The sequence below is a fragment of the Cyclopterus lumpus genome, chromosome 7, assembly GCF_009769545.1.
Source record: "Cyclopterus lumpus isolate fCycLum1 chromosome 7, fCycLum1.pri, whole genome shotgun sequence".
NCBI lineage: Eukaryota > Metazoa > Chordata > Actinopteri > Perciformes > Cyclopteridae > Cyclopterus > Cyclopterus lumpus.
The window spans coordinates 13,091,640-13,118,033 of record NC_046972.1 but is presented as its reverse complement, the minus strand read 5'-3'; the positions used below and the strand labels follow the sequence as shown (position 1 = coordinate 13,118,033).

The 26,394-nt window shown below is 41.5% G+C and overlaps 3 protein-coding genes across 4 annotated transcripts; 2 read left to right on the top strand and 1 right to left on the bottom strand.

Moving 5' to 3' along the window:
* Positions 1-504: 504 nt before the first annotated feature.
* Positions 505-1,990, bottom strand: dnajc22 (DnaJ (Hsp40) homolog, subfamily C, member 22). Its single transcript, XM_034537714.1, has 3 exons — positions 1,447-1,990; positions 825-1,117; positions 505-684 (listed from the first exon to the last, which is right to left on the bottom strand). Exons 1-3 carry the CDS (start codon positions 1,988-1,990, stop codon positions 505-507), a joined length of 1,017 nt encoding a protein of 338 aa, XP_034393605.1.
* A 1,573-nt stretch (positions 1,991-3,563) lies between these two features.
* Positions 3,564-15,983, top strand: lmbr1l (limb development membrane protein 1-like). 2 transcript variants are annotated; one of them, XM_034537409.1, is made up of 17 exons: positions 3,564-3,762; positions 8,770-8,854; positions 10,305-10,338; positions 10,593-10,732; positions 11,379-11,389; positions 11,477-11,600; positions 11,696-11,764; positions 11,849-11,913; positions 11,993-12,065; positions 12,163-12,252; positions 12,369-12,445; positions 12,550-12,627; positions 12,715-12,788; positions 13,015-13,105; positions 13,222-13,288; positions 13,561-13,722; positions 14,248-15,983. In XM_034537409.1, exons 1-17 carry the CDS (start codon positions 3,700-3,702, stop codon positions 14,331-14,333), a joined length of 1,389 nt encoding a protein of 462 aa, XP_034393300.1. In that variant the 5' UTR covers positions 3,564-3,699; the 3' UTR covers positions 14,334-15,983. The 2 variants fall into 2 exon arrangements, with proteins under 2 accessions (XP_034393300.1, XP_034393299.1); XM_034537408.1 differs by having other exon boundaries at positions 11,286-11,389.
* A 3,185-nt stretch (positions 15,984-19,168) lies between these two features.
* Positions 19,169-24,651, top strand: dhh (desert hedgehog signaling molecule). The gene is made up of 5 exons (XM_034537410.1): positions 19,169-19,276; positions 19,490-19,788; positions 20,144-20,580; positions 23,353-23,614; positions 23,755-24,651. Exons 3-5 carry the CDS (start codon positions 20,272-20,274, stop codon positions 24,552-24,554), a joined length of 1,371 nt encoding a protein of 456 aa, XP_034393301.1. The 5' UTR covers positions 19,169-19,276; positions 19,490-19,788; positions 20,144-20,271; the 3' UTR covers positions 24,555-24,651.
* The last annotated feature ends 1,743 nt before the right edge of the window (positions 24,652-26,394 follow it).

Here is a 26,394-nt window from a genome sequence, read left to right as displayed (position 1 = left end):
AGAAACAAGAGCTTTAGGATTACCAGAATATTAAGCATGCTACATTTAGTACAATTTTTTATTGAACATTTAGACACGTGTTTATGAACTAGGTCTCTTCCGGGAATGCTAGAGAATGAATTAGGCGGGTAATTTCACATTTTATCTATCACACATTTGCGTTTACCTATATTACGTGATCATTACATACTTTAATAATTAATTTGAATATTTAAGCTGTGAAATAATAGAATATGTACTTGGTGTTAATTTAGTGTTCAAAAGCAAGTAGTAGCAAGGAGTACATAACCAACATTGCTGTGATAAAATACTTTGGGGTGATAATACCCCGATAGCACCACAAGGCGGCAGCAAAGTGCTGTTTGTAATCAATTCTGCGAAGTAACCAATCAGACAGCTCCGAAATGCTGCGGGAGTCTCTGTGGATACTCTTGATTTACGTTTCATGAACAATAGGAAAAAAATGACAACCAATCAGCCCAGTCAGGGAGGAATGAAGCGCAACTATGCTGTGAATCGACGAGGTTTGTGCCGTTGTAGAAGGACCTCATACGCCTCATGGATCTTCATGAACATGGCCTCAGCCTCCTTGCTGGGGTTGTGGTCTGGATGCCATGTCTTGGCCAGCCCCCTATAGCTGCGAGTTATGTCTTCGAGAGAGGCCTCTTCCTCCAATGAAAATACCTGCAACACAAATATATCCTGCTAACAGTGTGGAGACTATGACAATGCCAGCGAACATGTTCAGACTAGAGCACAGTTACCTTGAAGTGAAACCACACTAACTTGTCACTTATATCCTTCCCAGTTATGCGCATGCTCACCTTCAGTGCCTCTTTTTCTTTCTCAGTGTACTCTTTCAGCAGTATGTCCAGCACCTTCCTCCAAGCGTCGTCATTGTACCCCCCTCCAGTAAGAACGCACAAGAGCCGATATGGCATCAAAAGAATGTACTCAAACACATTTTTGAGCCATGGCAGGAACCAGAACATATCCAGGAGTGCTGATACACAGTCAGACAGGTAGTACAGTGTGGCTGTGGTGTTATGGAAAATACAGTAACCAAGCGGAGCAGAGAAGGCCAGCCAGGCTAGACTGAGCCTGTAAAGCCGTGGACCTGGATAAAAGACAGAAATAAATACATTTTTAGTGGGTCTTAAAGATTTAGAGAGAAGCAGTGTTATCCTGTTTCCCCTGTGTTCCCCTTTCCCCTGTCTGGCTCCTACCTGGTTTCCTACCTGGCTCATTCACCTCACCTGTCTGCTCAGCTGCCTTCCATTTTCTCATCGACTCAGCATCTCAACCTCTTGTCATTCTCATCACCCAGTATTCCTGCAATAAACCTTTGACTCCCTTTGTAGTTTCTGCATTTGGGTCCAAACTACAGACTGCCACAAAGTCAGATGGTATTGTTATATACATTATATATTTTATATATTATCTCACCTAGTTCCTGTGTGCTCCCAGGTGTTCGTGGAGTTTTGGCCCTGCGGTTCTGTGCAGCAGTGACACTGGCAGCCAGGCTTATAGGGAGAGGCGATAAGCTGCTGCCATAGAATATCGGTGAGGTTATGAGACAAGTAGTCAACGTTTTCCGTAGATCAGAAGTCTGCTGCCCAATGCAGGACACCAGATGTACCCCTGCACCCACACATAAAGGCAGGACGATCCAGTAGAAGAAACTGAGGGAGTTCAGTCCAATAAGAGCCACTGTGCCAAAGTAGATCCCAACACACACCTGTCCAACAAATCTGACAGGGCCTGCAGGTGGAGGCACCAAGGGATGTGTTTCTCTCTCCTCTGCATCTTGATTGGCCTCACCAACATATGCAGGAATACGTATGACCTCTCTGACCCAGCCAAACCCAAATCCTCCCAGAGTTAGCATCCATAACAGAGCATGGCTGTCTCTTCCTAAATATAAATGATGAAGGCCCAAAGGCCCGCCGGCAGCCCACAGCGCATAGGCTACCATGACACTTTTTACCATTGTGCTGCCTCAGTGGTCCCTGTTCACGTGAATATTAGTCATCCCTCATGAGTACCTGCAATGAAGTAACAGAATAATTATGTCTTGTTCTTTTATTTTGAACCAATGTTACATCATGCTGTTGATCACATGACACATTTTAATCCCATGTACTCCCGTCCCTTGTATGTGTTTCACATATTCCATTTCAAATCCGTGTTATACATTTTGGAATGTTTTCTATATGAGCTGTGTGCTGCTGCATCTTGGCAAAGGGATTTTTAATCTCTGCGATCCACTTCCCTGGTTAAATAATGTATTATATAAGAGGGATTTATTTTAGCTTGTGATAGTCAATGTCGTTTTAAGCTTATTCAAAACATAGAAGGCTGTAACTGTCAGTGTCATTACATGTGCTTTTTGAGAGAAAACATATCACATGTTGTACACAATGTCAGAAATTGAGATGGTAGTTCCCAATCATTCTCTATAGGACAATCCATAGCTAATCTAAATGCTAAAGCAGACTGACTGTTCACTGAATTTTACTTTTTATACATGTAATACATGTAAGACCTTTCTGTTTAACTAATTAAAAAGAGGTTACTTACTGAGCCCATGATTTTAAGTCCTTATCCCGATAAATCCCTTCCTGTCCTTTCCGCAGTTGAAGTTGTTGCATGTTGTTGCAACATTTGGACTTTGGATCACGACAATGAAATTACGCTGTGGCTTCATCAACTTTTCGGCCCTTGAAACATCTGAACTGCGATGAGGACTTTTGTGAGAGATAGGGCACTGATTTAAGTGCGTTAAAGAATGCCTGAAGTCGTCTGTAAACGTTTTAAAGAATAATGCATGGCAAACACAAAGCTACACAAATTAAGAGCATTAAACACTCATTTTAAAGTTATACTAAATTCCCATGTGCAACAACAATAACAAAAAATATCATATCTTAAACATATTTCTTTAAAATTATGTTAATACAAGGGTTGGAGGAAGTATTCAGGTTCTATATTGTGATATTTAATTATTCTGATGCATAAACATATAGTCATGGAACTCATTTTAAGTTGTGTTGAGATCATTTAACTTACTCTTCAAGTGTAAATCATATTTTAAATGTCATTCTGGATAAAAACAAATCTATGTGTAAATTAACTATTACTTATATCTGTCATATTAATTAAGTGGAGTAAAAGCTAAAATAATTCCCTCTCAAATGTAGTGGAGTAGAGTAAGAGTAAAGTAGGCTAAGTACCTATAGACTGCATTTGCACGTATGTTGCCTACAGGTCTGTGCGTACTGTATACTGTAAATAAGCAGAATCGATTTCAGTATCAATGTATTGATTGAAACACATGAACTAAAGTACATGAACATTGTAATGTTTGTCCGGCATCTCTATCATGTGAACTATGTACACACACCTTTGGATATGAATAACATGTCAACAATGTGATGATGACGCTGAGGTATTAATTAGAAGAGTATTAGTGGTGATTGACAGCTACCTGCTTGGCTCTCGGTGCCCCGCCCTCAGTTTGGTCCCGCCCACCCCTCCCTCTTTTATCACAGACGTCTCGCTAGCAGCAGGCTAGCTCAGCCATTTAAATGCCGCTGTGCTACACAGCCACGCATCCATGGCTTCACTAACAAGATGCACCATGTTTTAACTTTTTAACCCACGCTTTGGAGCCTGAGATCATTGTTATGTTTTCGGAGAATGGAAACGGATGACGTATCGGTTCGAGAGCAACTTTTCCACAACCGTGTCCGGGAGACCATAGTAAGTAACCCGTCGGTTAATATGCATATGAGGAGACAACACGACCAGACTCCTGCAAGCCACGTCGTGTCATTATTTGTTTTCCGCAACGCGACGATAACTGTTGTTTAAGCTGATTAAAAGTCTCACATTCCAGCAATTGGAAAAATAACATGCAACAATGAGTTTGAGCTGCTTTTCGGGTCATTTAATGTCGATGTGTGTGAGTGTTTGGGCAGTCAGCTGAACTTCTGCAACAGACGTTAGTTTTTACACGGAGGCAGCTGGTCAGTCGGTAGCCTGAGGGTTTCGGTGTGGCTCGCGACCATTAAGAAGCAAGCCTAGCATCATGTAGCTCTTCCTTTTTGAGTTTTCTACCACCTGGACCACTTCTCAAATCTGTATCTGTTTGCCATGGCTCGGACTATGCTGTAAACTATACTATTATCATTACTCCGTTTTGTGCAAGACCCTGTTGAACTTCAGTCCGATCAATGTAGTTACAGCAAGCCACATGGATACCGGCCTTTAACCCCAAAAGGTACAGTCAGATCTCGTAGGCAGTTTATGGCCTGGTATTTGCAATATTGCTGATACAGTGTTGCACAAGGGACGATGTCAAACAACCGTTCAAATAAGTGGTTGACTTATCAATTGGTTTTGCTCAACTTCAAATAGATAAGAAGAAGCTAAATGTGTGCTTGTACTGTAAAAGTGGATGAGCCCAATTGGTGCCAAGAAACGGGTACATTTATGACTGAAATATGTAATTGAGGTTGAGTCATTACGTCTACTGGAGTAGAATAAATGAACAAGTGAAGCCAAAATACCTTTTTCAGAGAAGACAATGTACTTGGCATGGCAGCAAAACCAAAGGTGTAACTAATAACCTCAATAATGACCATTATATTTAGGTGTTCCAGTTTCAGGGCTCTGATATTGTATTTGGCAGAAAGGGACTGAGCCATCTTTAGTGTCATTAGTTACACCCATGCTTTTCCTGCTGCCTGTGGCATGTCAGTTCCGGCTGTGAAATCCCATTACATTACATTACATATCATTTAGCTGACGCTTTTATCCAAAGCGACTTACAATAAGTGCATTAAACACAGAACAACAACTATCTTCAACTATCTAAGTGTTTTTAGTTTGCGACGGAAGATGTAGAGACTTTCTGCTGTCCTGATGTCAATGGGGAGCTCGTTCCACCAATGAGGAGCCAGCACAGCAAAAAGTCGTGACTTTGTTGAGTGTTTAGCTCGTAGTGACGGAGCTACGAGCCGATTGGCAGAAGCCGAGCAAAGTGAACAAGGTGGGGTGTACGGTTTGACCATGTCCTGGATGTAGACCGGACCCGATCTGTTTGCAGCACGGTACGCAAGTACCAATGTTTTGAAGCGGATGCGGGCGGCCACCGGTAACCAGTGAAGGTCGCAGAGGATGGGGAGTAGTGTGGGTAAATCTCGGGAGGTTGAAGACCAGTCGAGCAGCTGCATTCTGGATGAGCTGTAGAGGTCGAATTAGCAGGTAGACCTGCCAGGAGGGAGTTACAGTAGTCTAGCCGTGAGATGAACAGAGCCTGGACCAGAACCTGGACCAGAACCTGTGCAGCCTTCTGAGTGAGAAGAGGTTGTATTCTCCTGATGTTGTACAGCATGTACCTACAGGAGGGTGTTGTTGTGGTAATGTTGTCAGTCAGGGAGAGTTGAGTCTCACACCGAGGTTCCTGGCAGTCGGGAGTCGGAGCCAACACTGTAAAAACATTCAAAGCTATTTATTTTAAATCAACAAAACTTTAAGAAAAAAGTGTAAAATGTATCATCTTTATACAGTCATGGCAAAGGTTCCTCGATGCCCCAAAAACATGTCTGCAATTGATGCGTTATAAAATATCACTGTTCCTTTTGTATAATAAGAATCTCCTCTCCTTTTCAAAACATGCTTGGTTTAATATTGGTGATTACTAATCTAAAACCTACAGTCTTTTGTTCAAGCTTCCTGAAACTAATCAGCCGTTTTTTTCAAATGCAATTTAAGAAAACATTTGGATATTATATCTTAGATCAGCGCATCTGGTATGGGACAGGGTAGATATTAAAGACACTGTCGATGTAAGATGCTTTTGCAAATGTCCCCGCTGTAGGACTAATAAAGTATTATCTTACTCATTTGAGACATGAGTACACACCCATTGCCTGCACCCTGAGCTGAGAGGGATCAATGATCAGCAAAATACAAGAGCACACCAGCATCAAAATTCACAAGTTATCAAAGACACCATGAGAAAAGTACCATGTTATCTTTAAAAGACATGGTCAAGCGTAATTAGAAAACACAGTCCACTACAGATGTGTATTACTAGAGAGATTAATGGTCAAATCTGCATCTTACTTTTGTGTCTTTTAGCTTTTAAGGAGGTGGTGTTTTCCAACAACAAAACTATTATACAATGTCACTGTTGATGTCCATATCTTTTATTTTAACGGACACAATTACCTAACTGGAATGTCAGTTGTTACTTCTCTGAAATCTTAAGCTATCAAATGTTGCTTGACACATTCCAGTAAAATGATGAAAACACTTCACTCGACCTACTGCAGCTGCCCACCTTCTTCTGGATTAGGAAGGCTCTTCCTGTGCAACATTTTAAAGTTATTTCCGTCTGTTTAATACATCTTGACTAGGTCTTTCCTAATCCATCCTGTAAGTGTTTAACTGGAGAAGAGGCTGGGTGCCCCTGAAATGACAAACTCGGGAGCCCACTTGATGTTTTGCAAGGATGTTCTGTGCCAATGCCAACCTCCTGTCCCTTTTTTGAATTATTACAGAAACTACAAGATGTGAAAAGATTTGAGCTTCATTGTTTTTAGCTTGACTGCACAAAGGTGTTTAGGTTGCTCTGTGAATCTTAAAATGCTCCGAGTGACCTCTGAGCCCAGAGGCTTTGTGTTCATCACAAAGATGTTCCTCTGGAAGCTAAATCTCCTTTTAAACTTCTCAGTGGCCTGTTATGTGTTGCCAGTTCTCAACACTGCCAATCAGCATGGTGTTGTTCTACTACTCCACCTATTTCTTACCCCCAACCCATCCTTAGTTTCCTTTTGTTGGATTAACCATAGCAAACTAGACTGCATAATTGAAAAATTTTGCAGACTGAGCTAATTAGTTATGTACAGTCCATTGTTTTGTTTTTTGTGATGCAGCTAGTATTTTTCTAATTATCATTCCCACTTACACAGTATACTACTGCAGTTCTCATCAGATTACATTTTTATGTTTGTGTGAAATATACTTGTTTTCTAGCCATATACAGCACGGTTTTGTTTACATCTTAAAGTGGGTCAACGTCTTGCACTTCCTGGAGCATAAAGAAGGAGGGGTGTATGCCCGTACCCAACTCCATTTGTTATTGTATCCTACCATATGTCCCAATTAATCATTTTAAAATATCCTTTTGTTATGAATTTAGAATAATGTAAATGCACCCTGTCTCCCCATGACTAGTTTTGACATGCCGTTTACTGTTCTGGGACTTGTTATTGTTTACAGTAAATGTTTTGGACTATACTATTGCAACATTACTTTAATGGAAACAAGATTTTTTTGTAAACATTTTTTTTATTTTGAGGCTTTTTGTTTTTAGGCTGACTGAATTCAGATTAAACCTTTTTGATTTTGACGACCAGGCCCATTCATTGTCAAGTAAAGGTGATGATTGAATAAAGTTGTTTCTCATTTTTATCCATGAAACAACTTTGTTTTATGGTTTTGAAATGAGCACTACAGACTTGTGATCATAGACTTTTAGTCTTGTTTGGTATCCTGTTAAAAATGTTGAACTTGGTAAGGAAATCATTAATTTCCACCTTGCCAAGGAATTGTCTGGTTCATATCCCCAATATTCAATGGCGCAGAGGAGTGAATACACCCTCTATCGCTCGGTTTTAATTGGATACTCTTTCTTGTACCACATGTTTGGCATATTGCACATATGTTTTTGGAATGTGTCTGTCAATTTGTTTGCTGTGACAACGACATTTATTTTTTGTCCTGACAGGTTCACAGTTGAGAACTACTTGAGTGTTTTATTCAAATGTGTGTCTGAACAATGGCTGTTTACGGTCTGTCACTGTGCTGCATGACGTGTAGAACTAGAGGTAATCTCGGGGCGACTGTGGGTCAGTGGTTAGCATGTCCGTTCAATCAGGGGGTTGACAGTTCAATCCCCGCCCTAGTCGATGTGTCCTTGAGCAAGACACTTAACCCTGCGTTGCTCCCCGTAGCTGTGTCTACAGTGTATAATGTAACATGTAAAGTGTCTGAGTATCTTAAAAAGATGTATATAAATTTATTATTATTATCTCACAGATGTGGAGATACATTTTCGTTATGTGTTTATTTCATTAAAGGAACTGTTCTCATGTTTTTGATCATACAAGCAATTTACTCCTGTGGGGTGAAATGTTGAGAGCTGAGTGAATATAGGTTTGATCTAAATTTGGTGTAATGTCAGAAAATGATATTTGTAAGTAGTGTCACTGGTATTAACCCATTTTCTTTTACTACCCTTAATCTCCCCTCGTTCATCACTGTCACCCAATTCGCTCTTTGTTGGAATAGAGTGGTAATCTTCGCCCTCCATCTGTCTCTCTTGACCTCGGCAGAATGGTGACTGTTTTTGTCTGTTTGCGTTTCATTTTATTTCTCTGCACAAAACAAAACAGAATATTTTATGAGGAACAAATCTATTGCAGCAGTGACTGAATGCCTGCCATCTCCTTTGCTCTCCCTGTACCGTCTCCATCTCTTCTGGATGTTTTTGGTATCTTTGCTATGTATCCACCCCCGCTTTTAAGACCTATCAGAATATACTAAATCGGAGATGAGCCAACCTAAAAAAATGTGTTGCTCATCGGCAGTATTGGACAGAGCATGACGACTTGTTTACAAGGCTGCTCTTCATTTATGCGATTAGTAAGGAAGTAAAATGTAATAAAAGTATCTTTTTCCTTTCTGTCTCCTCTGCAGATCTGTGTGCTCCTGTTTACATGCCTCTACATGGTGTCCTACCTCATACTTACCCACTTCAAGAAGACTGCAGAGTTTGTCACAGGTGAGTTTTATAATCACTGGCCCCTGATTTTAACAGTATCAAACCCTACATTTCTGTTTCAAGTAAATATACAGTGTTGTATGTAGTAGGGGGTAGAAGGAGGAAACGGTGTCCCATTTTAGTCGTACTTGAAGATTGATCTTAAAGCTAGCTGAAGCTCAGACTAGCAATAAAATGAATATTTTCCTTCAGGGGGTATCCTAGTGAATCAGGATGGTGGACGGGCGGTGAAGTATGTGGCTACAAAAAATACACGGCTGTACTTTTGAGCCCCTCTACTTGGACAATCGTATACTGTACAACATCATGACACTGGCTTAATTTGTCATTGATCTGTTAATGTTAATAGTTAACAACTTTTGTAGCTGACAAGCATGTGCCTTAGTGCAACAGAACTCATGGACTTGAATCTAAAATATGGTGTCTATTATTAAAACTAAGAAGCTCTTTAAAGTTCTGCAGTGACTGCATTGCCAGTTGCATAATAAAGCAAATAACTTGCTGCTATTCAAAGCGGATGTAGGATCTCCAACTTGCCAAGTCTCTCTGCTCTACTGTGGCTGAGCTGGGTTGAAACCTGCAAGATGGCCAGCTCTTTCTTTTTCTTTTTTCTGGAGTGACAAGATCTGCTTTGTATTAACCCAGCGTTGTAAATGTTGGGTGTGTGTGTGTGTGTGTGTGTGCATTATCAACAACAGCAGAACAGTTGTGCCCTGGAGCTCAATGCAGATTGTGCAATACCTCTTGACAGTGCTTTTGACTTTAGGGAGCCGCAAACTGGTTTTTGCTCCTCAGGCTCATTATTAGAAAACATTTGCATAAGCAGAAACTAGAGTTTCATGTACTAGGTTGCACACAACTACTTAGCTAAGCATAGCTATTTACACAGTATGGTTTAAAGATAAAACGCGTTGCATGCTAGTTTACAGTTTATTGGGAGGGTTTTAGGGAGGGTTTTGGAAATATGGTAGCATGTACAGATGGGTCCCTCTCACACTCCTAAAAATGTTGCTCTTTGCAGTTTCCTGCATGTGTAATTCAGTTTTTACTCGAGCTCTGGTCTTTCTTGAACAGAATGTTCCTTACATGCTCGTCCCCCACTCATTTCCAACTCTGAGGCCAGTGAGACTTATTGCTATTGCACCTTTCCCCTATATATCTTTGTGTATACACATCACACGCATACACAGCCCAGCCAGCTTTTACCAACCCGGACTTGCTTTAATAATATCCTATCTTAATATTTTGGATTAACCCGCATTTAAGCCTTCGTCTGTTACAAAGTTATTGCAAATTAGTTGGCTACGTCTGTGGCAACCTATTCTTGTTCAAATATAGATATAATATGTATGTATGTGAGAGAGAGATATTTTATAGATAGAGATATAAAACAAATTGTGTGATCACTTTTGTAACAGATTAAATTCAACTTATTTATCTACTCTTTCAGATGATATTGAAGATGCCACCGTCAACAAAATTGCGTAAGTGGAAACCTCTAATAATTAACAGATAGATACCTCTGACAGCATGACATGTGTAGAGGCCATTTGGCTGTGGATTTATTGCCCCTTGTGTGTTTATGTGGTTGTTGGTTGGGATGAGAGCACTTCAGTGTCACTTCGCCCTTTGTCCCTACACGCTGGCTCTGTATTACATTAGCTACTCCATTCTCTACACCTAGGCTATGCTGCTAGTACGAGGCCATGTGACTTCACTTCTTCTTTCCTTCTCCCAGGCTGTGGCTGTGTACGTTCACCCTGTCTGTCGCAGTGTGTGCTGTGCTCCTTCTCCCCATCTCCATTCTGTCCAATGAAGTGCTGCTCACCTTCCCACAGAGCTACTACATGCAGTGGCTCAATGGATCCCTTATCCACGGTACATCTTAATGTTTTCATAAGTAGACAACCCCAAACCGTTGATAATCATGACATGTATTACGACAGCAGAAGGCATTATTTGGTCTGAAAGTGGGTCACTGGTAGCAACCTCCAAATCAATTCACTACAGGCCTGAGTCCAAACAGATAAATGCTATGGACTGAGTGGCTCAGTGCAGCGCTTGTTCCACCGGATTCCCAACTGCGGCTGTTTAGCTCAGTTAAGCTCTCACACTCCAAACTAACTACAATGTATTTTTTTTTTAATGAGAAGTAAAGTAATAGGTTATGACGCTCCAAAGTAAACCAGGCCTGTTTGTTGTTTTCATGCGAGAATCGTTCTGATTATGATCACCTCAGCTTTTCACATTTGTTGTTACTTTGTAATTGTTGCACGTTCTTACTTATTAGCACAATGTGACTGTGCTACACTGCTTAGTAGGACTATCCCCTCACTGCGGGACTGCCAAAATGCTTAGCTGCTATTTTATCCCCAATGAATGTGTGCACTAAACACTAATATTCTAAACCTCTCTCTCTCCCTCTCATCAGGATTGTGGAACCTAGTTTTTCTTTTCTCCAATTTGTCTCTAGTCTTTCTCATGCCCTTTGCCTACTTCTTTACCGAGTCTGAGGGATTTGCAGGATCCAGAAAGGTACCAGTTTTGACAATTTAATAAAGAATTAACTTGTCAAATTAAATTGACAGCGTATCACAGCGTGTGTCTGTTTTGTTTCTGTAGGGGGTTATGGCACGAGTCCATGAAGCAGTTGTGCTGCTGTTGCTGCTGGCTCTACTTGTGCTGGGTATTGTTTGGGTTGCATCAGCCCTCCTCCATGACAACATGGCCAGGAAAAGCCTCTATGGTGAGTCACATGCATTATACCTGAAGATCCCTCTGCAACAAGTGTTTTTTTTACAATTTGTTCACTGGTTGCTTTCGCTCTTCTCTGAATTTAAGACCTGTGGGAGTATTACCTTCCTTATCTGTACTCGGGCATCTCCCTGTTTGGAGTGTTGCTGCTTTTGCGTAAGTATATCTCATTCACTATTACCTGATCAGCTAAAGAAGCATATGACGCTTGTTGATCACCATCTGTGTTTCCCTCCACAGTGTGCACTCCCTTTGGATTGTCCCGGATGTTCAGTGTAACTGGCCGGCTTTTGGTCAAACCGCGGGTGAGTCACAGACCCAGTGACTTCCCACAGTTGTCTTGTGCCTGCGAACTGAATTGACTGATGTTTCTTATCACCTCAGCTGTTGGAAGATGTAGAAGATACTTTGAGCTGCACCACATTTGAGGAAGAATCGCTCTCCAGGAAACTGAAGAGTGAGTGTGCCACCACGATCCCAGTCCTTTTCCATTTTCTGATAATTACATTTAAAGCTGACTGACTTTTTGTTTCCATCATGTGTCTGATTTGAAGGTGGCAGTACGACGTCATGCTGGGTCAAGCTAAACATGGAGGCGATGAAAAAAGAGTACCTAACAGTCCAGAGCAAGCGCATTGCGCTGGGTAAGGTTGACTTAACAGGCGGCTCGCTGCTGGCTCTCACAGTAGTTACATCGTATAATCATTTGTTGGACTCATTTATTATTTTTCTCTTTTTATTCTTCCTGCTATCCTCATAGAAATGCGGAGGAAAGCGTCCCCATGGCAGCGAAACTTGGGATATCCACTGGCCATGCTTGTGCTCCTCGCACTGACGGTACATGCTTATTTATTGATTTATTCTCACAGGTTGTTTTAAATCATTTGCTAACGCAGATGGTTGTTTTAATTGCAGCATAATTACTGTTCATGTCTTTTCAGGTGATGTGTGTCCTGATGGTCTGTTTCAATGTGTTGGAGTTGCTCCTGGATGACACGGCTATGCCCCGAGGAATGGAGGTAAGGACTTGAGCTGGTGCACATTTCAGGCTTTGCGTGCCACAGCCAGTCATCTGTGTACACTGTTGATCGTTGTTTGTGATTTAGGACCCTCACCTTGGGATGGCCTCCTTCTCCATGTTTGGCTCACTGGGCGCTGCAGTTCAAGTAGTCCTTATTCTGTATCCTTTTTATGCCATTCACCTGTGAGTCTGTGCACATGGTTAACTTGCCTTGTCCTGTCCATTGGGCTCTGATTCGGCCACTTACAGTCCTATGGGTTTTATGTTGACTCATGCTATTACATCCATACATTTAAAAAGGATTAATCATTTACACTCTGGATTGTATTTACTGTTTATCTCTCTGTATATTAGCCTTCTAGTGTTACCCTTAACATTATTTCAGCTATCTGATGGTGTCCTCAGTGGTGGGTTTCTATAGTTCTCCTCTCTTTACTGGCCTCCTGCCTCGTGCACAGGACACCAACCTCACACAGGTATACACACTTTACTTGAATCTTATCTTGCAGTGATATATAACCAGAAAGTATTTTTGTTTTGTTTTATGTCTACATAGCATTATTTAAAAGTACTACTTTTCTGTTCTTTTCAGATAATTGCAAACTGTGTTTCACTGCTTATTCTGAGCTCGGCACTGCCAGTGTTTTCACGCACACTTGGTAAGGACACTTTCTTTTTGAAGTTTCATAGAGTTGTATTGTAACTACATATAATGTATAAGAGAGGACTATACATTGACAAGTGGTTTCAAGCACATGAATTATAGTGCACATGGAGTATGTAGTACAGAATTGGGACACAGCAAGCGGTCTGTAATAACAGTGCCTTGTAGTTCTAGTAATCCCCACAAGAGGGCATCTGTAGCTGCAGGTGAGGGCTGGCTTGAGCAGTTGGTTCACAAGTAAAACCTTTTTCTTTTGCATTGTGTTAGGGATCACACGCTTCGATCTACTGGGAGACTTTGGTCGATATAACTGGCTGGGGAACTTCTACATTGTCTTCCTGTACAACATGCTGTTTGCTGGTCTCACCTCCGCCTCCCTGATCAAGACTGTCACCTGGGCTGTACAGAGAGAGCTCATCCGTGCCTTTGGTCAGTGAATGTAGATTCATTTACTGTAGATTTTTGGAAGCAATGTGTATTTGGATTGTGTTGTACTGAAATTCATTGCACTTGGGTAACGGTGTCATACGTGTTCCTACCTTTGGCTCCATTTCCCTATGGGTTGGTCTCTCTTCCTCAGATAGAAAGAACACAATTCTTTCAGGAAAGTGTAAAGGGACAAGAGGAGAGTCGGGTCCCCTTGGGGACCTTCAGGCACACCGCCCTAGACCCCTCGTAGCACACCCACACACTCTCCACCCAAGACAAACAAGTGCTCAGAGCATGGACACACACACACACACACAGTCCCCTTCCTCACAGTACAGATAGCATCTCTGCACCATAGCAGCTCTCCTGCACTTTCCCATTGCCTCCCAACTCACTTTTGTTCTGTGATTAATAGATTTTTGGTTCACCTAGGTCCCTATTTTTCTTAGCGCTGCAAGTTAAGTGCTCCACCTTGTGATTGTGTGTGAAGTTATTGTCCTTTTTTTTGTTTTTCTTTGCATACAGGTCTCCACAGACTGCCTTTAACTGTGTCGCGCTCCACCGTCCCCTTCAGACTCCTCCTGGCCAGTGGACTGTCAAAAATCCAGTGACTTTTCCTCCTCGCCTCTCCTAACCTTTAGAAGCTGAGCCACTTCCAATGTGCACTATTGGATAAAAGACCTTCGCAATTCAGACACTTTGCCAGTTGGTTGACATCTCCCCGTGTGAGGAGACCAAAGAAGGTGGCGAGTCTGTCTGCACCGTGTCCAGTGGGAGCTTTGCTTGAAGCTTTAATGACCAATGCATCAGGGTCCATTTCTCTGCAGTTATTTGACTGCAGGAACAAATATGCAAGCGGTTAGCTGAGTGGTGGTAAAAAACTGGAACAAGGCGAACAGGGATTTAAGTGGACAATAAGAGAGCAATCCTTCCATAAAACCTGATTTCTCATGAAAAGAGGATCTAGTGGATAGCCGTTATTCAATTGACACATGTAAAAGTCAGCAGAGTTATTTTGAAATATGACATTGCAACTGTGACGTAATTTCCTCTTCCTGCTCCAGGTCAATTTGAGTGCAGTCTTTCTGTGGCTTTACCCTCTTTGGTTGTACCACTATTTGAAGATTGGGAATTTTACTTCCATGTGTTTGGTGGTCCAGTCTGCTCAAGTGTTATGTAAGTTAATAAGAGGGAATTGTTATTGGGAGTAAATGGGACACAGTACCTTGTCTGTCTATGGATCTACAGGTTACACAGGGAATAATATGCGAGTGAGGTAATCTCAGCACTTTTACGAATCCAATTCAGTCAAGAACATTTTCTTTGGTCATTTACCATTTAAGCAGGGTTTTTACTAATAAAATATATATATATATATATATATATATATATATATATATATATATATATATATATATATAATAAATAAATCTCAAGAAAGCTTTACAGTTTGTGCAAACTTTTAAAAGCCATCTGACGCTCACTAGGAGTAACTTCTGCCTTTGACCAATCAAACTGTGAATTATAAAGAATTTATGCGGGGAAAGTGCAATATTTTAGTAAGCGCACAGTTTTTAACCTGACCAAAAAATAATTTCTAAATATTCTGCATGGTTTCTTTTGATCTTCTGTGAAGTATTTTTCTCATCTCAAACATCTTTGAAGCTTAGAATAGTATCAAGAAGCAAATGTGACCATCAAGCCATGCAATCTTCCCGGTGTCAGTTTTTATACTTTGATCAATTCTACGATCTCATTTACAATGTGTTGGTGACCCTGTGTCACCGTTTGCCTTTGCTGCTGTATCAGCAGGTTATTAGCTGTTGGTTTGACCAGCAGGGGACACTGTCTCTCAAATCCAATGCCAGCATCTGTGTTGTAGGAGTCTCTCTCTCCACTTAGTTATTATATGCTCTCTGTGTGTGTGTGTGTGTGTGTGTGTGTGTGTGGCACTCTAAAGTGTACTCCTTTCACTTTTTCTGGGAATTTTCTGTTTGTTTTTGGGAACACAAAATTTACAATGTACTATATTTATGGGAATTTTTCGATCTATACTTCACATGTTGACGCTTTAGGATTTTTAACAGTTGTTAAAATGTTGAATGTGATACAATTGAGATGAAATATATTGAGTTCTCAAAGATACAAAAAAATAGTATGTATGTTCTACTTTTGACATGCTCTGATGTTTGAAATTTTCTGATCAGAATTTTCCACCATTGTTTTACGAGCAAAAAGCAATAAAGTCATCTTGTTTTTCACTACTTTGTCATTTTGGATACACATCAAGGTGACTTTTACTGTAAACTCTCTTGAGGTCATTATGTGTTTGTTACATTTTAAGAACTGTAACTATTTTGTGACTGATCCGATGGGTGGATGTGACTGGTGAGGGCGTCTGTCCTCTTTGTCCCTCCACCCTTTTGTTGCACTTCTTTAATCAGCAGCAGAAGAAAGACATATTTTGGCCTGTCTGTCAGCATTGTCCAGCCGCGACGCCACTACAGCCGTAGCCCACGCTTTCCCACTCTGATGCAACTGCCAGATAAAACCCTGCAAATCCGAATGAGAAGCGGCGTCCTCTCACATTCACTCTTTCACGCCCCCGCCACCACACCTCCTTTCTTTCATTCCTTTTTCCTTGCCCATTGTTCATTTCCTTTTCTAATTTTTCTAAAGTCGGTTCAAAAAACTCCGTCTCTGATTAATTTCTCCCTCTTGATTTTTGTTTGCATTTCTTGTTTTGTTGGATGTTAATTAAGCTTATTTGAATTAGGTTTTGTTTTGCACTGTGTTTCCTTGGCTAAAAGGAAATTAATTTGAATGTCGCCGTAACATAACTTGCACATCTGGAGACTAGTTACCCTCTGAGTGTATGTATGTATAATTTTTTTTGTTGCAATTACACGGCACACAGGTTTTGGGGTTTAAGAGTACTACAGAAAACTGATCTCCATGTGTGTTCTCTAATAAGTTACACTGTATACACACACAGAGCCTGTAACAACAAATCCCTCAACCTCGTATTTAGTATGGGAAACACTAGGATAGCACCTCTCCCTTGAGCTAAATATAAAGGAAATAGCAGTGCAATCAAAGTGTCCCAGCAGTCCCATTGGCTAACACACTCTATTGGACTGGATGTCGGGTATATCAGGGGCAATGCGGGAGACGGCCAGCTTATAATGGGATGAGATATGCTATCTTTATTGTCAAAACATAAGAATGAAGGGGGGAAAAAGACACAGATTAGCTTTCCTGACAGTCGACCATTGAAGTTTGTGCCAGAGCACATTAAGGGCTGTTATTCCCTCGTTTGTATGCTGCTAAATACCCAACCACTCACAGGAAAAGGCGAGACTTGCCCGCTAATCAACTGATAATGGGTCACACTGTCCGTTTGCCATAGCTGCCCTCCATCCTGCGTGCACACTCACAGCACACTTGCTTCACACAGTTGACTGCTGCAGGCCTTTGTTTCATTGGATAACGTTGGATGAATGCCGTGACAAGGATTTTCAGAAAGAAACGTCAACTAAAAAGAGTACTTAAGCATACAGTATATAATCTATACAATGTTTGTTATCTTTTTTGACCTTTGACCTGCTTGTTTGGGCCAGGAAGTTCCACCCTTCTCAGTCTATTGTCCACTTCGGTGCAGCATCGCCTCAACCTCAACTCACTGGTGCTCCTTTGTAAAGGCAAAAAAACTTCAAACCTGGACTTGGCGAATGCACCACTGTGTGTTACGGCAAAGTCATCACATGCAGCATTAGGTGTGTTTTTAAAGGTGAAGCATGGCGAGTAACTACAAACGAAAAAAGTTACAATACATAGGTCCGGAATCATCCAGCGTGTGCAGCCACATCAGAATGCACCACCCTGCCTCTTCCTGCACTGATAACACGGTGAGAGACAGTGGAATGGGCGGTGTAGTGGTGGGCAGAGAGAAAGGACGTGTGTGCGTGTGGAGAGGGGAGGGAGGTGGTTAGGTGTCAGTTCCTTGACCCCCCCCCCCTTCTAATGGCCTCCATTTGAGGAAGTGGATCCTGGAGTGTCTATTCAGCTCCAAGATAAACTTGAGATGTCAAAGCCAGTATTGCTCCAAAACCTAATTACTGTTTTAAAATCCCTGCATCCTTACAATAAATAAATCCCGATATCATTCTTAGCTACATTTGTAGATATCCTTTTTTATAGCCATTATTAGTGCTCTAGTCAGTGATTAAAAACTCCACAGAAGAAGAAAAAAAAAAAGTGTTTTCTTTATTTGACCACGAGCAGGTGCTAACATTAGGATAGAACAAAGCAGGGTACACTAACCCAGGCAGGAAAGATCTCGCTGTCTGCGCTGTGGCTTTGCAGGAAACCCAAGCATTCACCCGGCCATGTACTCCCATCCTGAAATGAAATGGGGGAGTGAAATGCTAAGAGCCAGAAGGAGGCAGGGGGAGGCAGGAGGATGGGGGTACCAAAATAAAAACGAATAAGAATGACTTTATTTCCATCTCCGACCTACAGAGATGTTTGCTTCCTTCCTTTCCCTTTTATGTCAGATGGAAATCTCGTCTCTTTGCACGGCTTTGAAAAGAAACATTGGTGTGGTTAATTGTAAGTGTTTGTTGCTTTGTTTTTGATTGAGTCTTTCCCTGCATTTGTCATGAAAGCTGATATCTCTCATCAGTGTTGCTTGGGCCAGACTTGAGCCTTCTCCCATGTTTATCACAAGGACAGGAAGATGAAGATTTGCCTTGCCACCCCTCCCTACAACATCCTGGGATCTTCTGGAAACTTCTCTAACAGGGATGCCTTTCCATGGTCACTGTGGAGCTCAGTGACCTGTGCTTCATTACAAAACAGCTAATTGTCAGTGCTGTTTTAGATCAGGTACAGAATGAGAAATTCACAGGCTCCCTTCTGATAAGAATATCTCTGTTCTCGTCGGATGAGAGGGCCTAGTGATTTAATCTTGAAGCATCTTTAAAATGCAATCACATCAAACCAAGATATGCACTTGCAAAAAAACTATGCATATAAACACCCAGACAGTACACAGCAGCTCTGTTGTGAGTGGGCTTAAGATTCTTTAAAACAAAGTCATTGTCATGAAACCAACCACAAATCATTAAGTCCTCAAGTGTTCCAGGAAGCTGCAGATAGGATGATGACACACTTCGACCTTTGAATCCACCATTAATTTAAGCTTCCGTGTGTGATTACACATGTCAGACCCTTGAGACACAACGATGCCTTTCTTTTCTGACCCCTCTTTGGAAATGATCTGACACATTTTTATGACTCCCAGCTATTGTTCTGAGAAGGATAAAAATAATATGTTGATGTGGCCAGTGGGTGTTTCCAGTGGAGAGGTCTTGGGTGCACAAGGTTCAGGGGGGTCAGGCTGGCTCCCCAAACACAGGAAGACAACACTGTAAGTCTGAGTCAGGGGTGTCAAGGCTGGACACATGTGTTCCTCACATAAACTTACCTTCAACTGTGTATATTAATGACCTCAGGACAGGGTCATCACAGTTGACCCATCCACTTTTGATGGGTGAGATGAGCTGACAGAAGCAAGGCTATGTTGGTTCAAAGTTATTCAATTGAAATATAATGTGGCAAGCTAATTCGAGAGCTTTGTTAAATATAATATATGTGGAAACGTTTCCAAAACTGTCTTTAACTAACCTTTAATATTTAATGGGGGGGGGGGGGGGGGGGGGGTATTTTGTTAACATGAGTAGGCTAATCATTTGTCCTTTGTAAGGTTGAATTGGAGGCGTGTGCTGTCGCAGTGGGAGCGCGCAGAGGAAGGGAGGGCAATCTTGTCCGGACGCTAATAAGACCCAATGGCTGGTGCAAGGTGGCCAGGAGCTGTGAAACGCGACAGAAGACGGTGGACGAAGGAGAGAAGAAGAAAGAAATCTCAGTGGAGACATTTCTGGATGGACAAAGAGGATGAGAGCGCCACGGGAGCGTCCATAGGAATTACGGGGAGCAGTGGAGCTGTTGGTCTGCGTCAGTTTGTGTGCCTCGTCTAAGGAACTGCGTGGAGACAGATTAGCGGTAAGTGACTAGAAACACAAGAAAAACACCTGCGCCGAGACAGGTAACTGCGATGGACGCGTGAAGACTACTTTCAGCTCACAAGAGGCTTAAAAGCTGGAGATAGATGGTGGAATATTTGGAGAGAAACCTTAAAGACGTGTAGTGTGTCACTTATTCTAATAGCTGGTGTCAAAGTTCAGAAACTTTAGATTTCAGCCAATCATATCATTCATTATAACCTCACTCAAGGCTGTGCGAACCTAAAGTCAAAACAACAGATTCTTACTTATGTTTTATCATGAGTGAACACAGAAAGAAGAAGTTCATATCTCAACAAATAATGATTTGCTTCTTCTTTTTTTATCCTCATCAGCTCTAGTACCACATGATTTGGAATGGACCAAGATTTGACCCTCATTCACATGCGACAACACACCTGGAACTGGGGTACCACTGTAGGCACGGTGAGCCACTGACTCCTGGGAGCCCCAGCCCTCCCCAATGAAGCAGTCCTGGTGGGCCCGCCTGGCACAGCTCGGCCTGCTTGCCTTGTGGACCTGCATGTGGCTGGTCCAGGGATGCGGACCGGGTCCTGGCTACGGAATCCGCTCCAGGGCCAGGAAACTTACAGCCATGCACTACAAGCAGTTTTTCCCCAACTTCTCAGAAAACAACCTCGGTGCCAGCGGGAGAGCAGAAGGCAAGATCACACGCACCTCTGAGCGCTTCAATGAACTAGTGTGCAACTACAACCCTGACATTGTCTTCAAGGATGAGGAGAACACCAACGCAGACCGCTTCATGAACAAGGTGAGGCTGGTGTATTATGGTGAAACCAGTTCAACCATGGCAGGTTTTAAGGATGTTGTAGTATCGGTTGATACACTGCATCACTTGTTTCCACTATCCCCAGTGATACCGGGTGCAGAGAGTAACCTAAAAAGGATGCTCTCTCTGGTGTCCCTTGAACCTTTTCAAGCCAATCCCTCTGCTGGATAATTGATTAACTACATTCACATGAAGGGACAGGCATCAGTTTACAGCTCATAGTCGGCTACCCAGCATGGCACCTTCAAATCAAATCGTATAATCTTGTTCATTGTTTGCCATACCTTCCCTTGCAGGCTCTTAAAACTCAAACAACTGTTGCACACAGAGTGTGTAAGTTTTAACCAAACTTCCCCTCCCTTTTCTTGAGATAAGAAGATCAGGATGTAATTCAACACTACCCCTTAAGAGACTGCCTTTCCCTTCAGGAACACTTCCTTTTAATCTTTAACCAAAGTCTTTGTTATTGGAAATCAAACTATTCCTATGACGGGCTCTTGGTGGCTCTTAAACTTGAACTCCTTAATGTTTACTGGGGATAGGTATCCACATTCATGGCTAGAAAATCGATGGCCCAGAGGAAGATCTGGATGCTTTTTGATAAACCTTTTGAATGCGACACATGGTGTCTTGACGCAGATGTCGCCCAGATGCTGCGGCTTTCTGTGATTGTTTGGGATACAAATCTGTGTTCCTTCCCCTCCTCAAGTGATTGTACTGTGTATTTGATAGAAATCTGTGGCCTTATATGTGTGCCCAGTTTGAGTGTCTGTGTGTATGTGCATGTGCCCCTCTTTTGCCCAGATGTGAAAGACTCTCTTTGTGCGTCATTTGGAGACTCCGAGGGGTCGCCTATACAAAATTCCCTCTTGCTGAAGTAATGGCACCGTCGGAAAAGCGACTATTGTAGTTCTGACAATGAAACGCCTCTCTTCAATGGCATTGCGAGAAAAAAATGTAACCAGTTTGTTTTCTGTCCTTCTCGCTTTCTCACTCTTGCTGTCACATTCCCAAGTCCATGCCCATACATTCTTGCCCTCTGCCCTCTCTCTTTACTCCCAACCTCGGCCCTCTGCCACACTGCTTTCTTCTCACTCAGCTTTTTCGCCCTCCATCTCTCACACTCTCATCGCTTTCTTTATCAACCCTCTTTTTATACTCAATAGCAAGACGAGTCAACTGCAGTCACAAGATAAAATAATTGTCCAGATAATGAGATGTATTAACTTGGTTTATGTCATTTATCGAGCCTGCGACAATACTGACACCGCCTGAAACATCATGGACCACGTTGGTGTTAAGAGTCACTGTGCACATTTCTGAACTTCTAAGTTCTGATCAAATGTCTAGGGTGAAACCGGAAAAACAATCTGGAAAAGACAGAGCATGGCCTTGATCATTCTGTCACCTTGTCGAAAAGGCCAAGGAATGCGCCACACTGGCTACAGTAGCTTTGTTCTTGTACTCTGATTGTTGGAGCAAGGTTGAGATAGCCTTTAACAGAGAAGAGGAGGAATTGTGTGATGTTGCCAGCAGACAAACAATCACAACATGAGAGCCGGAGACGTTGTTGAAATACTGGAATCATTTTCACTGAAATCCGTCTGTGCACTGAGGTGTACCGTCGGCTTTCATACTGTACATACTTCTTGTACACTGAGGCTGTGCCATCCACTCTGTTAATAAATGATTGGGACAGTAGCTCTGTCTGTTGGGACTTGGCTTGGGAACTGGAGGGTCGCCAGATCAAGCACGCCATGTTGGCTGGTAGCTGGAGAGGAGTCCGATTGGTAACTGGCACTGCTGATGTGCTCTGGAGCAAGGCATCAAATACTCAAACTGCTCCCACGGCGCTGCATAATAACTGCACACTGGTCCTAATACGATGGACCAGTGCAGAAGCTAAATATCACTGTGTGCTATGCTATGTATGTACAATGCGTGTTTCTACTTTCCCGATACATGGGACATGCTGCTGACAGTGACTGAAAATAGTCTAAAACTACTGTCTTTGAAATAAACATTTCCTTCTTTCAAAGCATTTTAAAAGCCATAATAATAAACTAAAAGAGGGATTACAATAACAAACATAATATTGATTTGCAGAGAGGTGTTATTAGTTACACCAGTTTGTTGTGGAAAATTATTATGAGTTGATCTTATTTTAATCCCTTGTTGATTTATATCTTAAGCAACAATAATCATACATAGATTAATATTTAAAAACTAAGTATATTATATAATGTATGTATGTTTCCTATTAGATTAAATGGATACCTGAATGTTTTGTAGATTTTGTTTTAGAAAATGGAAATATTTGATAAGATATTTGTTAGGCTCATGGCGTGATGAATGTGGGTATTTTACCAATTTTAGATCTTATTCTTTCTTGAGAATAATGTTACACAGTCTGACTTGATACTTGTTTAAGTTGGTACCGATATTGATATTTGAGAGTGAAAAAAATCTGATAATAATATATTGACTGTTGTAGAACTACGGCTAAGATATGTACTGGTTGGGACAGTTTTACAAATGGACAATAATTGTCAATGCTCTTTGGTCGACAAACTATGTTATGAAGACAGTTTGTAAATGACCTCAAACACATCGTTGGTATTTCTGTACAGCAATTTCCTGTTACTTATCGTCCAACATATGTGTCAAAACAATATATCTGTGATGAACTGATGTTGGCTGATCAGTTAATTCAGTTTCAAACTGAACCCCTTACCTCTGTCATTCTGTTTCTAGCGCTGTAAGGACTGTTTGAACAGGCTGGCGATTGCAGTGATGAACCAGTGGCCAGGGGTACACTTGCGCGTGACAGAGGCCTGGGACGAGGACGGCCACCACCCTCCCGGCTCTCTGCACTATGAAGGACGGGCCGTGGATATAACCACTGACGATAGAGAAACGGAGAAGTACGGCCTTCTAGCCCAGCTGGCTGTGGAGGCTGGCTTTGATTGGGTCCACTATGAGTCCAAGTATCACATCCACTGCTCAGTAAAGGCTGGTAAGTTTAACTTTCATACAAGACCATGTCGGTGTCAAATTACATCAATTCACTGGATGGTTTCAGGACATTAAGACAAGAAATCAAACACAATGACTGAGTTTAGTCATCATGGCTTTTTTATGCTGATTTTCCTGCAGATCACTCTGTTGCAGTGGAAAAGGGTGGATGTTTCCCAGGCTGGGCCCGGGTGACTGTTGCTGGAGGGATGCAGAAGAGCCTGTCATCCCTGGCTGCCGGGGACAGAGTCATGGCCCTGTCTGGGACAGGCCAAGTCGTGTTGAGCCAAGTGCTCTTGTTTCTGCACCAGGACCAAGAAAGCTGGTCTACTTTTCTTTCTCTAGAGACAGAAGATGGCCATCGATTGGCCCTGACTCCACATCACTTGGTGTTTTTAGCCCCACATTGCAGACTCAACAGTAGTGAGTATCAGGCTCAGTTTGCTAGCAGAGCCAAAACTGGAGACTGCGTTCTCATCCATACAGCTGAGGCTCAAATACGTCCATCTCGAATCATCTCAGTTTCAGAAGAAGAGAGTGTGGGAGTGTATGCTCCCTTGACAGAAGCTGGATCTGTGTTTGTTGAAGGAGTGCTGGCATCCAGCTATGCTCTGGTGGATGACCACAGACTGGCACACTGGGCATTTGGACCCGTGCGACTCCTCTCCTCATTAAACCAGCTACTTTGGGGGGAGACAAGAAAAGGACAGCAGACCACAGACAGTAAAACAGCCTGCACCAAGACTTATTGTAGCACTTTGGCCGCAAAGGACAGAGCAGGTGTTTGTGTGAATAATGTCACTCTGTACAAGCAAGACTATCTGAGTGAACCTCTGAGGATGGAAATGAAAGAGAAGCAGACATCAGATGTGCATTGGTATGCAAAATTACTGTACAGTTTGGGATGTATCTTTTTAGACTCCAACTCATTTCATCCATAACAGCCTAAAACTATACACACTATGTCACAGTGTGCAGCTTTGATGTATTTACCCTAACACTTCTTGTTATTTCTTTAATAAATTAAAAGCACTGGAATGGCTTGCTTGCTTTTTTTCACCAATTGCTGCATTAGAATGATGTACATGCTAATACTCAAGGGATGTTTTGAAGGGGAGATTGGGTTGGATGAGACAATTGATCAGATCAGTAAAAAGAGGTAATTCCAAAACAACTGTATCAGTAGTAGTCTATTTGTACGTCATGTTATTTCTTTTAATTATTTCAGTCATATAGATAGTGTTTAATGGGATATAAATTAATTTTCCCACAATAGAATTTTTATTTTTGTACTTTATGAATAAGAATATAGAAATGTATCATATTAATATAATAATTCAACTACATGTATTGTATGTCCTCACATGTTGTAAAATGAATTAAAATGTAATTTTAATGAGCAAGCTCTCGAGGAAATTGAGTCAGTTAAGCTGATTTGTCTTTAGCTTGTTTAGCAAGTGTGAAAAAGCTGAGACATGTGCAGAAAGATACTTTCTGGGGTCGTAGTTGAGTATTATGTTTGTTACAGTGTTCAAGGGCTCTGTGGAAATATATTCCAGCAGGCTGGTTAATGAAAAGCCCAGACGTACTTAATATTCTCCACACTGCCACCACCTTGTCGACATCACAGACTTTATCACATAACTACTTCAAGGGAGATATCAAGTATTTTATAATCTTAAAGGAGACAGTTTTATTAGTATCTGCTGATCAATTTGGGATCAAGTACTATATCTGTTGGTGGCATAGTACAATTGTACTTTTGTTGCCATGTTGCATTAAGTCTTCTAGTCTGCACAATTCTTTTTTTGCAGTTTTCCTGTTACAACATTTAGTCACGTAAACCTACTTTTCAAAAGTTCTGAAAAATGTTTGAGGACAAATTCATGGCAGGTAGTACAAGGTTATACGCCCCCTTGTGGAGAAACTGAGATTAAGCCTATTTATTTTATTTTATTGTATTTCCTAAACGTCCTTGTATAAAACCTATACCCCAGATTAGATGCACTGTAATTCAACACTACTCAACACAACTGAAAACAGAAAAGATATTCAGAGAACAAACTGTATCCTGTAAAAGTAGCCTACATTGTTTTCTCAGTTATCTGTGAAGTATATAACTGTAATAATACTGAGGATTGTATTCTCTTCTTCAGGTTTACGTTCTGTAGTAAACATCTGTGGAGGTATTCTAGAGGATTATCCTTGAGAAACAGGAGGCAGATGGGAAGGCACAGGCCCCACAGTCTGGCCAATAGGAAAAGCACTATGTCCTAATGCCATCCTCTATTTACATCCATTGGCCAATCAGTCACTGTCTTCCACCTTGTCTCAGCCACCCAAAATCTAATCCAATCTGGCTAAAGCTGAATGGGGAGTTAACTAATCCTTTCAGGGTGACTAGTAATAACCTATTTCCACATTTTAAACCTGCACACCACAGAGAGGCACACATTTCCAAAACAAAATATACTTTAGTTGTAAAATACAGATCAGTGTCAGCAGTCATGAATAAATATGACAACTTTTATTTTATGACAATATTTAGAGACATGAAAGATAAAAATGCATTAATGGAGATTTGGTATAGGTTTGTATTGAATAAACAATTATCAAAAACCATATGACTTAATACGAAAACACTTTCATTCTTTAAATACTAAAGAGTGCTAGGTTATTTTTAAAAGCCTTTAAAAGCATGGGTTTTCTTATCTGGTTCCTTTTGGAACTGCTGTCTAATATTGTGAATTATTGGTATTATTATAGGTATCATTGGTCTAT